The sequence below is a fragment of the Serinus canaria genome, chromosome 2 (assembly GCF_022539315.1).
Source record: "Serinus canaria isolate serCan28SL12 chromosome 2, serCan2020, whole genome shotgun sequence".
NCBI lineage: Eukaryota > Metazoa > Chordata > Aves > Passeriformes > Fringillidae > Serinus > Serinus canaria.
In genome coordinates, this window is record NC_066315.1 from 109,016,164 (window position 1) to 109,029,932 (window position 13,769).

At 38.0% G+C, this 13,769-nt stretch overlaps 1 protein-coding gene across 2 annotated transcripts in view; it reads left to right on the forward strand.

Moving 5' to 3' along the window:
* Positions 1-13,769, forward strand: part of ASXL3 (ASXL transcriptional regulator 3) — a 126,685-nt gene that overhangs the window by 18,447 nt on the left and 94,469 nt on the right. The window contains exons 2-3 of one of the 2 annotated variants that reach the window (XM_050970740.1): positions 5,294-5,357; positions 7,155-7,237. In XM_050970740.1, coding sequence (XP_050826697.1) covers positions 7,182-7,237 — 56 coding nt within the window. In that variant the 5' untranslated portion in view covers positions 5,294-5,357; positions 7,155-7,181. The remainder of the gene's footprint in view (positions 1-5,293; positions 5,358-7,154; positions 7,238-13,769) is intronic. The other variant, XM_030228230.2, reaches the window with a different exon arrangement.

Sequence of the window (13,769 nt, forward strand, 5' to 3'; positions counted from 1 at the left end):
TATAAGTTATACAGCAAACCTTTCAGTGTCTCAGAAAAATAAAAATCTGTATCATCTTCCAGTAGAGAAAACAGCATATATGGAAACAAATATGTTTAAGGTTTGGTGTTTCTTAATTTTATAGGGGGATTTTTGTTTCTTTAGTAGTGATGAATGTATTCACACTGATAACAGTTCTTTCCTTTGCTATCTGCAATGTAAAGGAAGCTGAAAGGGCCTGGTATCCACTCAGCTCCATTAGTTCCTAAACAAGGTCTCAGTTTTTTGTGCCAAATAGGTGCCAAAGGAGGATTTTTATCCTTCCCACAATTAGAGGCATTTCAGGAAAATTGCCCATGTGATCACTGAAAGAGTACAGATTTCAGTAACGCTTTTGGATGGCAGAGCTTTTTTTTGTTCCTTGTGTCTTCTCTGAAACAATTATTTGTAGTTTTAAAAGTTTTGACCCAAGTTTTCCAGCTGGGTCAGCGCTGGTGAAACTTCTACTGTAAACTAAGTAGGCAAGAGAATGTGGTCTATGAGCCAGAGGAGATATACATCACAATTTGTCCTGTCAGCACCTAAGAGCTGCAGTCTGCTGCCAGCAAGGTGCCAGGGCTGAATGCCTATGCAGCACTTGTGTGCTGGTGTGCAGGTTTTGGGGAACCCATGGCATGAGCTTCATCTGTATGAATGCACTCATGTCTACCCCCACATGAGGTGGTAGAGGACATAGGAATGTCCTGTAGGCTTGTACTGTGGTAAGGATTAGGAAAGAAAGGGATGTGGGCAGGTGGGAGACATACAAGTTAGGGTTATTGCAACACCTCAGAAGATGAGAGCATCAGTTTGAGAGCAGGGAAAATCTGGGCACAGTGAGAGGCTATGGAGTACTGCAATAGGAAGCAAGGAGAGGTATGGCTTGCATGGCTAAGCAGAACTGGCACTGAACGTGGCACTGTCTGAACTGAGGCATCATTCTGGGAATCTGGTTGCTCCATTGCTTAAACTGAAATAATTTTTAGTAGTCCTGCTGCAAATAGTGGAACCCATGCTGGGAAAGCAAGTTCGACACCATGCTCCCTGGGGTATCTTTGATCCTGATCTTAGAAATCTGATAGGATTCTGTGTGCTCCCTAGGTTCATCCTGCTAGTCACAGAGGTGTTTATGGATCTGTCCTGACAGAGCCTGTAAGTTCCTGGTTGCATGGACAGGCTGATTGCGTTAGTAAAGAGAGAAATATAAAGGTTTCCATTTTGTTTTTAGTATGTTAGACCAGCTCAATAAGTTATTATATTAAGTCAATTGTTCAGAGGTAAAAACTTTACTCTGCATTTTCTGTTGTGATGTATGAGATCATTAGAAATAGCAGGACGGTACTGCTGTTAGACCTTGTGCCTTTAAAGGAATAGCCCAACTGTATGTTAATTTTAACTGAATTGTAATACAATTTCTTTTCAATTCAAATGTCAAGAGTACAGTTTATCTGGAATTTCCAAAGCTGCCTTTATATCCATTTGAAATATGACATTGTAAATAAATTTTGGAAAGAACAATAAAAGTTTCAGACATCTTGGAACAAGCCTCAAATGTTCCGGTTAAAGCAATGGCATGAACAAAGAAACTGTTCAGCTTCTTTCTTGCTCTTTCCTTTCCTTCAGTATTTAAGGAGATGATGATAATGTCTTATGTGTCAGACAAGTTAGCAAAGCTAGATGGTTTCAGAGCGACTTGCAAATTCTATAGTAGAAATTCTCTTGCAGGAAACACTTGCCCAGTTGTTCCCTACAGTTCACACTAAAGGAGCAGCAAAATGCTTTTCACCGAAAGAGAGCTGGGGAAAATTACTTTATGAGTGTCCTTTAAACTTTTTGAGTTCTGTTGGTCAGTAGCATTACCCCTGAACCTAAAAACAGTGTGAACTAGCAAGTATGGGCAAAACTGATGTTAAAACTTAGTATATTTCATTATGTTATGGTATTTTTTTTTACGTGTTCCTTTGTTACTGATGGGACATCTTTATTCCTTTTCTTGCTTGATGTTTCTTTTATTGCTTATCTGTAGTGTCAAGTGGATTATAAAGACATTCATAGCGTGGAGCATACTGATAGTGACATGTCTTACGAAATGCACCTTCTTCTACTTAGATCTTATAATTTCCTTATTGTAATTTCAACTGCTCAAAGACAAAAGTCCTACCAGGAGAATTATTGCTCCTGTTTCAAGTGCTTTTAATATTTTAGTACCTGGAAACCACTCTTTACCTTTTTCTTGATCGCTATCAGCAAGAGTTCTGTGAATACCTGTTTGAGAAGTGGTGTTACAATAGGTCATAGTGCACCTACCCTTATAATCATCCCTCTTTTTCATGTATGTGTTCCATCCTTGCTGTTTTCATTTCTTCATCCATCTCTGTGCGCTTCCTTTCTTCCCCAGCTCTGTATCCTCCCCTACTCTCCAAACCATTTACCCATCTTTCTTCACACAAAGGGCTTTGAACTTTTACCAAGCTGCTGATAATTCCCCAGTGACTGAAGCTGTTAATCAAAAATGAACACAAAAGATTTTAGTGGGGCATTTCCCACAATAGAAGTCAGTCCTCCTGTTAACCTCACATAAGCAGCTGCAGAAGACAATGCTGGATTTTTTCCAGGATGCTGTTATTTCTTGTACCCTGTTTGATACTACATCTTTCAATTCATTAATTTAGTAATGGGTGGCTAGAAAATAATTTATATTTTCAGCTTAGGAGAAAGAAAGTTTTTGGGGGGTTTTGTTTGGTGGTTTTGTTTGCTTGTTTGTTTAGTTGTGTTTTTTTGTTCTTTTATTCACCCTGCTGTCTTTGGGCAGTAAAGATTGTCCATTGTGTAGTTCAGCATGACTTGTCTTTTAGCTGATGAGTAAGAGCACTGGGAATAACTGTACTGTTCCTCTTCCTCCTCCTCTCAGTTTTTTAAAATAATGTTCTAAGGAGAATTGCTTTGGTTTCTGACTAGTGGCTCAGCCTATTATGATAAAAATGATCCTGCTTTTTGTCAGCTACCTGACCTTCAGATCCCTGCCAGCAGAATCCAGAAGTGGAAGAAGCTGTGGCTGGTTTCAGACTGTTTAGTCACAAAATCAGCAGTGTGAAGCCCACTAGGCTGATCTGCCCACTGCTTTTGGACCACAATGCAGTATCAGAACATACTTGATTCTTGTTCAGAAGAATCAAGTTCAGAATTTTTTTCTGTCAGTGTGATAACTGAGAGCTGCGGGCAAGGCGTCCTGCTTTCTGCTGGAATGTTTATGGGTGGCAAAAGGGCCAGCTGTCTGGTTTGACTTTCTTCATTTTGTCCTTCTGCTGTGTTCTCTTCAGTGTCTAAAATGCAAATGATTGAGCAGGTAATCACAAGCATCTGTATATAAAAATTAAAGTAATAATTCCATCAGTTACGGAGAAGTTCTCTTCTGATTTTGTAGGCAAGCTGAGCATTCAGGATTTCTCTCTTATGCAAAACTGCAAGTCTTGACTCTGTGCTAGTCTTCCTGCTAACACTGGAAAGTGTTTTTCCCTGGTGTGGTGACTGATTTTTTTCAGGTAGTTGTCAACGCACAGATGATGATAGATGCCATGGTGAGAAAAGGAATTTGTATTTCTTCTTGTCCCTTGTAAGTGACTAGACTTTTCCAATGAAACTGGGAATACATGTGTTTGTGGCATCTCTGTGATTATTTAATATCTCTGAAGTTGTGACTTGATACCTGTAGGTGACACAAATACTGCAATTTGTCAGGCTGCTAGCATTTGTTGGGAGGTTTGATTTCCAATGTGCTTGGTATGATCTGAGTCTTTTTCTCCTTGAGCTGTTAACCAGGGTTTGAATGAACACTGAAAATGTGTTCTGTGCAGTGACTACTTCTGTTCTCTTTCTGATTATCCTGATGGGTATCACATTATTTGTCCCAGTTATTTACCGTCTGTCCCTTTTTAAGGCTATGGTTGAACGGCAGGAATAAATAGAGCATATCTGATCCCCTGTGATAGAGGTTGCAGTCAGTGCAAGCCATTCTTCTGCCACTGTCTCTCTTTACAAAATACATTGAAACAGTCATGTTCTTCACGACAGTACTGTGGCATGCTTTAATTTCAGCATTATTAGTCACTGCCCATATATGATACGAGTGTTGGTGGATAGAGTGGGAGGAAGAAGAAAGATATTTAAAACAAATTATGGCTTCCTCCACTGGTGTGCATTGCTATGTCTGACCAAGAAGCCTATGACTTTATTCCTTCTGCGTTTTAGTATGTTGTTTGCCTTAAGGCACAGTTAGTTATTCAGTTTGAATTTCTAATATTATTTTTAAAAGTCTTAGAAATGCAAAAGGAATTGCAGGCTTTTAGCAGTGTTAGTGGCGAGATACAGAAGCAAACGATACTAGTGTAATTAACAATTCAATGTATTCATTAGCTCACAGAATCTTAAATAATACTCTCATGCTGTTTTCCATAACTGAGGGAAGAAAATTATATTATAATATAAAGTTTTTTACAAGTAATTATTTTTATTTTCTTATTGTGATAAATGATTAGGCTAAAACTGGAGGGGGAGGGAAGGAGCAAGGATGAGGATGTACAGCATGGTGGGAGGGGCAGAAAAACCCATCCTTACTAAGTATCTCTGTTAATTAATCTTTGTTATGATAAAGAAAACTTAATCATGTACATAATAACATGATTTTAAACTTTAGCAGTGTTTAAATCAGAGAATTTATGCTTTTCAGTTAGGGTATGAATAGTTCTTTAAATAACAGGGTTTAAAGGGTTAGATGAACAGAACTAAATTTGTGGAGTATATGAACTACAGCCCACACTACATGTCCAGTGTAAAGCAAATCCACACAATGGGCAATTATTTACTCCAGCACTTTCAGCCTAACAGTCTGCATTTCAATTTGTCATTATACCCTGAATGTGTTCACTTCATACTGTGGTATTTGAAATCTGCCCTGTGGGTTTCATTAAACTTTCTGTAGTGGCGTTATGCATCCTACTTGTTGGTTTCATTGTTGTTTGGTGAAGATGATCTTCCGTATCCGTATGTCTGGCCATTGTTTCCACAACCAGTTCAGTGCAGCTTCCTCAGCACAAACTGCTCTCCCTTCTCCCATTGTCCAGGACAGGGTGACTTCTGATGTTTGCTTAGCTTTATTGTTTCTTTCCCATTATTGTCGAACTCTCATGATAATACTTGGCACTTTTACTGACATTATAGAGTAGGATGTGATGTCGTAGAGAAGGGGACAGGGCTACCCAAATTTTCTCAATTGCAGGGAGGAGCTGCCCAGGTGTGCTGAGGGGCCTGTACTCAGGAAGAGAAACAGGGAATCCTCCACAGTGAGTAACCCCGCTTTCAAGTGCACACAGTTTCCTTCATAGCCGTGTCCAGTACAGTGTAGTATCCTCTCCTGTCCTTTCCAGTTTGCCCTTTGGAATGTTCCCAGTTTGGTTCTCTTTTCTCTTTATTTTGGTGGATTCTCATTTTACCTTGTACATTGTGTTCTTTCTGAAGGTTAAAGTTTCCATTTTTGTTTTCTTCACACCATTAATCTTTTCTCATCCTAGTCTTAATCTTTTTACACATTGTCATTTTTCCAATGTGTCGTTGTTCTGTCACTAATACATCATATCATTTCTCTTCCCTTGTGTGCAATGGCCCTTTTCTGAGCTCTGTGCAGTTTCTTCAGTCCTTGCTCATTGCTATATGTTTACTCTTTCCAACCTTCTCTTCTTTCTCCTTTCAAATCACCTTTTGGTTTTCCTTTCCTTCCCTTTTGAATCTTGCCTACTGATGTACATGAGATAAGCTCGGTTCAGCTCCCTGACCTTTCTAGTGCAACTTTCACCTCTACCTTTTCCTTTGTGGAACTGAAAGATAAAGGATAAAAAGCTCATCTGTAACAAAGAATTGGAGGATTTGGTAAACTGCATTTTGGCTGTGAAAGAGAACAGGCAGGAAATCAGAACAGTAAAATGGCAGAAAAGGGCTGAGCTGGTCAAGCTGTAGTGAGTAGGCAGTTTTTGGCTTTAGGTGAGCTGCTGAATTACAGCCCTGGCCAGCACCCTTCACAGTTTGACTTGTGTGATATGATGTGGTGGTGTTTCTAGTTCCTAGTGTGCAGGTATCCACATAGTAGTAGCTGCTTTCACAATTGCCATTATTTGGTAGTAACTACTACAGAGAAGCTCAGGATGAATTAGACCAAACTGATTTCATAGTTACAGAGGGTAGAAATGCAAGTTTTGGCTGAGATATATTGGCAAGATGCTCTGGGAAGCTTGATTGCTGTGGCCTGTGCCACACCTTTTAGTGCTGATTGAAGGGTTTTGTTTTCCAGGGCTATCAGTCTGGCATTTTACAGGAGCAAAAGAGTGGCTGTTTGTTTAACAGCATAAAACTGATGGGGACAAAAAAGAAGTGGAAAATCAGAAAAATTCTTACAAGATGGTTCTATCTGTAAAGAGGACTGAGTTATTTTGAGCTCAATTGGAAAAGGCAAAGGAGTGGAAAACTGAGCTGAACTGGAAAAATATACTGCACTCTGTCATGTAGCATCTTGTGTGCTGTGACTGTTCTAACTACTTCATTTTTCATTGTTTTTAGAATTAAAAGGCATTTTAAAATTGAAACCCCACTGTGTCAATTCTTACAGTAGCTTCTGGTCTACAAATGGAAGGTTTTAGCCAAGTTTTTTTTCTGAGGTCATGGCAAAGCTAAGTGTAGAATAGTCAAGTGACCTCAAAGAATTCTAACGTAATAAAAATCAAAGAAAGTGCTAGTGGGTATTTTTTTTTTCCCTTTGGCTTTTGTGTTTTATGTATTTCCCCTCATGCCTGAAAGAAAATCTGTTGCTGTGTCATAAAATCAGTTGTGTATTCCAACTCTTTTATTTGTAACCTGGTAAGAGTTTTCCCAGGCAGAGGTAGCAGATGATGTACAAAAGCAGCAAGTAAATATTTTTTTGCTGAAGTTTCTGGGTTGTATCTGGCCTTCCAACAGACAGAGGACTCCAGTCTCAACACTGTCATTCTCTGCCTTTTACAAATGACTGCATAAAAACTGCATGATCACATAACCTTTCAGATTCACAGGACAGCTGTGTCTTGTCACTTACATTTATTGTTTCTTTTTAGGCGTTGGAAAAGTATCCCAACTCACCAATGACTGCAAAACAAATACTGGAAGTCATTCAGAAAGAAGGGTTAAAAGAAACAAGGTCAGTGTTTATATGTTCTGTATTTCTGCTATCTCTGTGAAAACGATCTAGGAATGGTGTATAATCTTTACAAAACTTCAAGTGCTGGCTTAATTGATTTCCAGTGTCAAAGTGGGAAATACAGTTGATGGTTTTGATTGTTAGTTCAGGGCTTTTAAAAGGGTTAGTAGCTTCTTAAGTTTGTATGTTACCAAAAGAGTCTGTGGGCCAGCTCCAGTCCAATGGCCTGTCTTCAGAAAGACAGTGTCATTTTCTCAGGCAGCCCAGTGCTGCACTCATTTTTGCTTAAGGACTGAAGCTCATCAGCTGGGTTACCTCTGCCACTGTGTGCATGGAGAAAGTGCAAGATGAATCTTGGTGCCCTTCTAGCTTGGGTTTATGGTCTGGCTCTTAAGTCACTGTTAGGACTTGCTGGTGTTGTCTGTGGTAACAGAGATTGTGCTGATAAAGGTCTGGAAATGGAAGGAGAGGGAGGTTTGGACACTGGGAGCCAGTCTGTGTCTGCAGAGTGTGGATACAGTAATTGATACAGCAACTCCACTTGCTTGATAACAGCACACTTTGGGTGTAGATTCAAGTGATAATAATTACCCTTTTAGAGGATAGATCTGTTATCCAGAGTGTGGAAATCAATCAGTTATCTTCCATTGCCTGGTTCAGATGTACTTGCAAGTTTTTATTCTCAAAGGTGACTGTCTACTTGCTAGGTCATCTAGTGACCTTCAAGTGGAAACTTGGGCAGAAAGTGAAAATAAGGAAAAATTGGTTGGTTGGTGGGGGTGTTCTACAAGATGCAATTGCCTCTTTTTCAAATATCATAGTAAAAGTTTCTGGTTCAGTAAATTAATACTTGTTGCTATCTCAAAGCACAGGGAGACGTGCTTCTATTTTAATTATGTTCTTCAAGTGTGGAACCTAAGGTTCAGAACAAGAGAATTTTGAAGTCCATGTAAAGGTGAATCAGAAGTAACCATGGGATATATTTTTACTGAATTCACTGTTGTTCCTAGGAAACAGAACAGAACACAATCTGTGTGACTGCACAGCATAACCGTGCACTTCATTGTTGGCAGCCTCATAACAAGCTCATAATAGCTATATTTTGATAAAATTGCAAAAGAGATGGTATGGAAAGTGAAATTGAATTTGCCACCTTTTACAGATTTAAAGTGCTTTAGTTCCTGTTGAGAAATTGCTTTGAGTATATTTGGCAATGATTCCAGGGGAGAAGGGGGATGAAAACTTTTGAAAATGAATGTCCAAACATGTGTTATACTGCAGTGATTTGCATACAACAACAACAAAAATGCAAGAAAACGCAGTTTTGAAAATCTGTTCTATTAAGATACTGTTTGTCACAGCAGTGAATGAATTGCTTTCTTCTTATGTCTTGTGATATGAGGCAATTGCATGGGAGAGGCTCTAATGCCTGCTAATAGCATTTCTTTGTAATTTAAAAAATTCTTGTTTTCATGATCAGTGTATGAATAAAATTTTGAGTGGAAGACCTATGGAAAGGAATGAAAGCAATAATGTTTTATATTTTAAACATAGAAAAAGTCAAAGCCCTTTTTAATTGCTGAAGAATGAGTAGTAAAAGAAAGATTCCTTTAAAGAGGTTCCAAACTAGATAATCTTTCATTTCTTAAGTTACTAAGAAACTGAAAATTGCAGAGAAATAGGAAAGAATTTCAGATTTTTTCTGATTTTTTTTCATGGTATGTGCAGGTATATGTGACAGTGCAGTAGATTGCAAAATGCTGTATGTGGTCATGAGTTCTGGAAAACTGAGAAGGATAAAATTGAATGTTCTTTGTACTTGAAACATTTTCATCCTAAAGTCGTTAACCTAAACATTCTAAATTCTGTGATTGTAAAATGAGAAAATGTTGATTCTGTATTGATTGCTAAGTATTTTAATTTTCATTTAACTTCTGATTTTATGTAAAAATTGTGTTTCTGCTGCATTTTAATATTGATTAGGGACAAACTTTCAGAGTTACCTGAGTACCTAACTTATTATAGGAGTCAATAAGGAGTTTGACTTTATACACAGATTTGTTGATTGGGCCTCAGCATGTCACTAATGTTTGGTTTTCACAGTCCTTGAATTTAGTCTCCTGTTCACTTCATCCCGCTCTGCAATTTCTTTCAGTACCTTCCTGCCAGCTGGTGCCTTTCCTGCTACTAAAGGTGGTCTTTCCTGGTCTCTCTGCTGCAGCCAGTTAAGATGAGCAAGGGATGTAAATTTATGATGTGCAGTCACCTGGCCATAAGCAGCAGAATGGCACTAGCATATTTTATTCTGTATCGATTTGTGTATTCTTCCAAGTCTGAACTTGAGCCAGGAATATGCTACTACTCTAATACACTTTACTTATTCCTTTATACTGATTATCATTGTCAGTAGAACCTTGGCAATTACTACATTAAGTTCTTAAGAAACTCTCCTCTCTACTCTTCCATTTATAGATGAATGAGGTTAATTGTCTTAGTCATTTTTCATATATATTGTAGCATTAATTAATCTAAAGCTTTTTGCTGTGATAGTAAATCTGAAAGACTAATGTATGATTTTCAGCCATCTCATTGTCATTATGTGTAATCTTTAAAAAACCAGTTAGACTATTCAGCCTCCTTCTCTTTTTTTGCCAGAAAGGCATCAAGTTGCACATTTATTTTTGTAATATTCATATAATTAAATACAAAAGGATTAAATTACAAATTTACAAAACATATATGTTAGAAAATAAACCAAAAAGTTCTACTGATATACCCTGTGAGTGGTTATGCACCTACCTCGTTCTTTACATCTTGGGGAAGAAACAACTCATTTTTGTTTCTTAAATATCTTTCCTATCATGCTTGTTGGTTGTAAAATGGTCAGTAGGAAGGCAGTTCTTCTGCTACCTAGAAGGAGTAAAAACTTTTAAGGCAAACCTTTCAGGGATGTAGAAAATGTATGGTTTTCTTCTGTGGGAGGGAGAAGTATTTACTTAACTTTCATGCCTGCGCTGATGGTGAACAATGTCAGGCCAAAAGACCGGGACACTGAAATCTCTTTACTAGGAAAACAGACAGCAGCACACTTAAGAGCACAATGCTCTGCATTTTCTGTCCTGAAAGCATTTCCCTATCCTGCTGTAAATTTCTAGGCTCATCACCTGCTGTCTATGTACCCTAGCATGAGCTTTTGCTGATTTTGCTAGTGTGACATAGACTACTAGTCAGAGTATGATCCACTCTCTCGCCTCAGTGCTCCTTTTCCCCTTGCTGCTGCCTCACTAGTTGTTCTCCATCTTGCATTTCTTTTGTTACTTGTTTTGTTAAGCTCTAAAATTTCCCCTACTGAATTGTATTTAAGTTTTTTGCAGGCTGTTTCTCAAATTCAGTAACATTGCTTTAACAATGTACTCTTGTCATCCAGCATGCACGCAGCTTTTCCAAGCTTTAGTGGCATCTGCTTATCAGAACTTGTTTTCTTTGGAAGCATTATATTTCTTTTTTTGCTTATGGAAGTCCACAGGAAACCAGAAACTTACTAAGTTGAGCTACATGGTACCTACTGCTACTTCTCTAGCTATAGGATCTGCTACAATGTCACAAAGAATATTGTGATAGATTTGAAGTAACTTGTTCTTGAGGCCTATGTATTAGTCAACTTATTATTTGCTAAATACTTCCAAAAAATTTTTATTCCAGATTTTGTGGGAATTGAAATTCAGTTTCTGCATCTCTACTTCGTTGGACCTGTCTTTTTAATTTTTTTTTAAAGCTAATCACTGAGTGTTTTCCATTCTTTTGGAATCACTGATATCCTCTACAAATTCTCAAAAATTATTATTGATAATTCTGAGGCTGATCCAGTCAGCTTTAATTATCTATGGTGAATTTCAGCACATTTAACTGATGTGAGAAGACCGAATTTAATTATCATCTAATCAATTTTCCCATGTTTGTACCTGGTGTTGGTTTTAGCAGCTGTCTAATCATGTACACATTTCTGATTAGGCATTAGAACTCCTGTACTTTGAGGGTAAGTACTCAGTGCCAACCCCTTCTTGAAAGAGCAAGTCAGTTTCCTTTCTGCTGGTACGCTTACAGAAATTTCTTTGTGCATGTTGTGTGGGTGAGTTTGCTGAAGTTTAATTTCCTGAAGCCCTTTTTCTTTTTGTGTTCTCCCTTGTTTTCCTAAAAATGATGAATCATCCTTTCATGAATGCTCAGTGTTTTAGCTGCTTCTTCCCCATGGGTTCAAGTCAACCTAGTACAGTCCCAGAAACTTGCCAGATGCTTTTCTGACCCTGTCTTTCTTTTCTCTTGGTTTTGTCCTTTTTTGTCATTACCTGGAAACTGCCTGCAGAACTACCAGGAGTAAGCTATCTGTTTGCATTTTGTTTGGAGCACTGCACCTTTGTGAGGAGTAGGGCCACTTAAAATTACCAGGGAGATAAAAATAAGACAGACGCTGGTATGACTTAGTTGTTTGGATTAAGGAAGAGAAGATTGAATATAGACATAGTAAATCTTCAGCTACACAAAATACAGGAAAAGAGTTGAAGGGGTTATCCTGAATGTCTGCTATGAACAGAACAAGAAATAAGGCCTTTAAATTGGAGTAAGAGAAGATGCCAGTTAGAAAGTACAAAGTGGTTTTTGTTTTGTTTTTTTTTTGGGGGGGGGTGTTTAATTTTTTTTAACAGGAATTATTAATTCCTCTCATGAACCATGGTGATGAGAGATGTGAAAGATTGGTAGGTCTCACCACAACCCAGTGTAGCCATGTGTCTGTCAGGAGTTACATAGATTTGGTTGATCTTGCCTTGAACTAAGGAAATTAACTAGTATATCTCTTGATCCGTGTTTTTCTATTAATTTTTCTAGAACAGTTTTCAGTACTTGGGCCATACACATTGTTTTAGTCCTAGGGGAGAATATCCAGCCAAACTCTGATAAATGTTTGATGCTAATAACCGTAGATTATGTCTTGGCTTTCTGTAGTTCCCTTTCTCCTGTACATGGTGAGGCTTGGAAATTGACTTGTCTGGATAAGATTAAAGCCAGTACAAGTTAAAAGCCAATAAACTTTCAAAATGGGACAAGCTGCTTAATTTCTTGGAGTACAACTTTAGCCCACAGCTATGCTAGCTATTTGCTTTCCTCCTCCATTAGACTCAGGACTGTGAATGCTGGAATGAGATAATTTCATAGTGGTTTTGCTGTTCAGCTGGAGTAATTGACTTCTGCATGGTCAACTAACTTGACCATGACATTATTCTATTCAGGTAATTCATAGACAAGTTTTTAAAAAGTTTCTTTGTCTCACTCTGTTTTCCATTTTCTGGTAGGAATCTCCAACTTCATTCTCTTGATGTTTCTTTATTGATCTTAATTTCAACTATGGGAATCAGAGCATCAGTTATATCTCCTCTTCTTCCTCTGTTTTTTCCTCTGCATTTTGCTTTGCAAGTCTAAGCTATCTATTGATTTATTGTTGTGACAGTAGTCTTTCAGAAGACTAAGAGGAGATGCTTGCCACTGGCACTGGCAATAGTGCTGTTTCTTGTGCACTCCACGGTGTTGATAATATTTATCATGAGTGATATCATAACATATTAAGTCTCCTGAGCCTAGGAAAGCAGCGCAAAGTATGACCCTAATAAATCTCAAAGACACTCTTAGTAGATTTACCGTCTTTGTGCAAAAATATGAAACTAGTGGGTTATCTAGAATTAAACTCACTTTGAACTGCAGAATGGAGTCATCAATGGAATAAAGCACACGATCTGTGCAGGGTTTGTCTTTAGCTTTGAAGTTAGAGGGGACTCCTGAAAATATTACTGTCACTTGTGAATCCTTTGATCTTTTTGACAGTGTCTCTTTAAGCCTTTGCATACTTCATCCTTAGAGCTATTGACTTAAAAAGAAATCCCTTCTGAATGCTGCTGTTTCTGTAAATAGGCTAAATGAGCTGGCAACTGTCTTCTATTGTTTATCGTTTTCAGGTTCCTTGTTTTATTGTGTGCATATAAGCAGAGAATTTTTTGCTTTCTTTCTCTGTAAAGTCATTCCAAAATGTCATTGTAATTCACAATTATTAAGTCACAGTTTTTTATCTTTCACTTAAAAAAGAAAAAACCAAATGCCCTGCCATTACTAAAAACACTTAAAAATTTAATTGAAAGAACCACAGTGTTTGTCTTAAGGCTGTGTTTGCCAGCAGAATAGCACGGACAGTTAGGAGGCTTCTGTGGTTGCATATGTCTGATAGAATTTATTTGGGAGCCTCTTCAGCTAAGGGAGTGCATTGTTTTGTCTGAAGGTAGTTATTCCCTTCAATGGACTGAAAGGGAGCTGTGATAGAAAGAAAGGGCAAAAGCTATTCAAATTCTTTTGCCTGGCATTATTAGGTTGATTTTCATGCATCTACAGATGTGGCTTTTGGCTGTAAAGCAGTGAAAGAAACAAACTTTCAGTACAACCTGTCTTTCTGCATAAATTCACTTCAGACATGTTTTTGAAATGCTGTTCT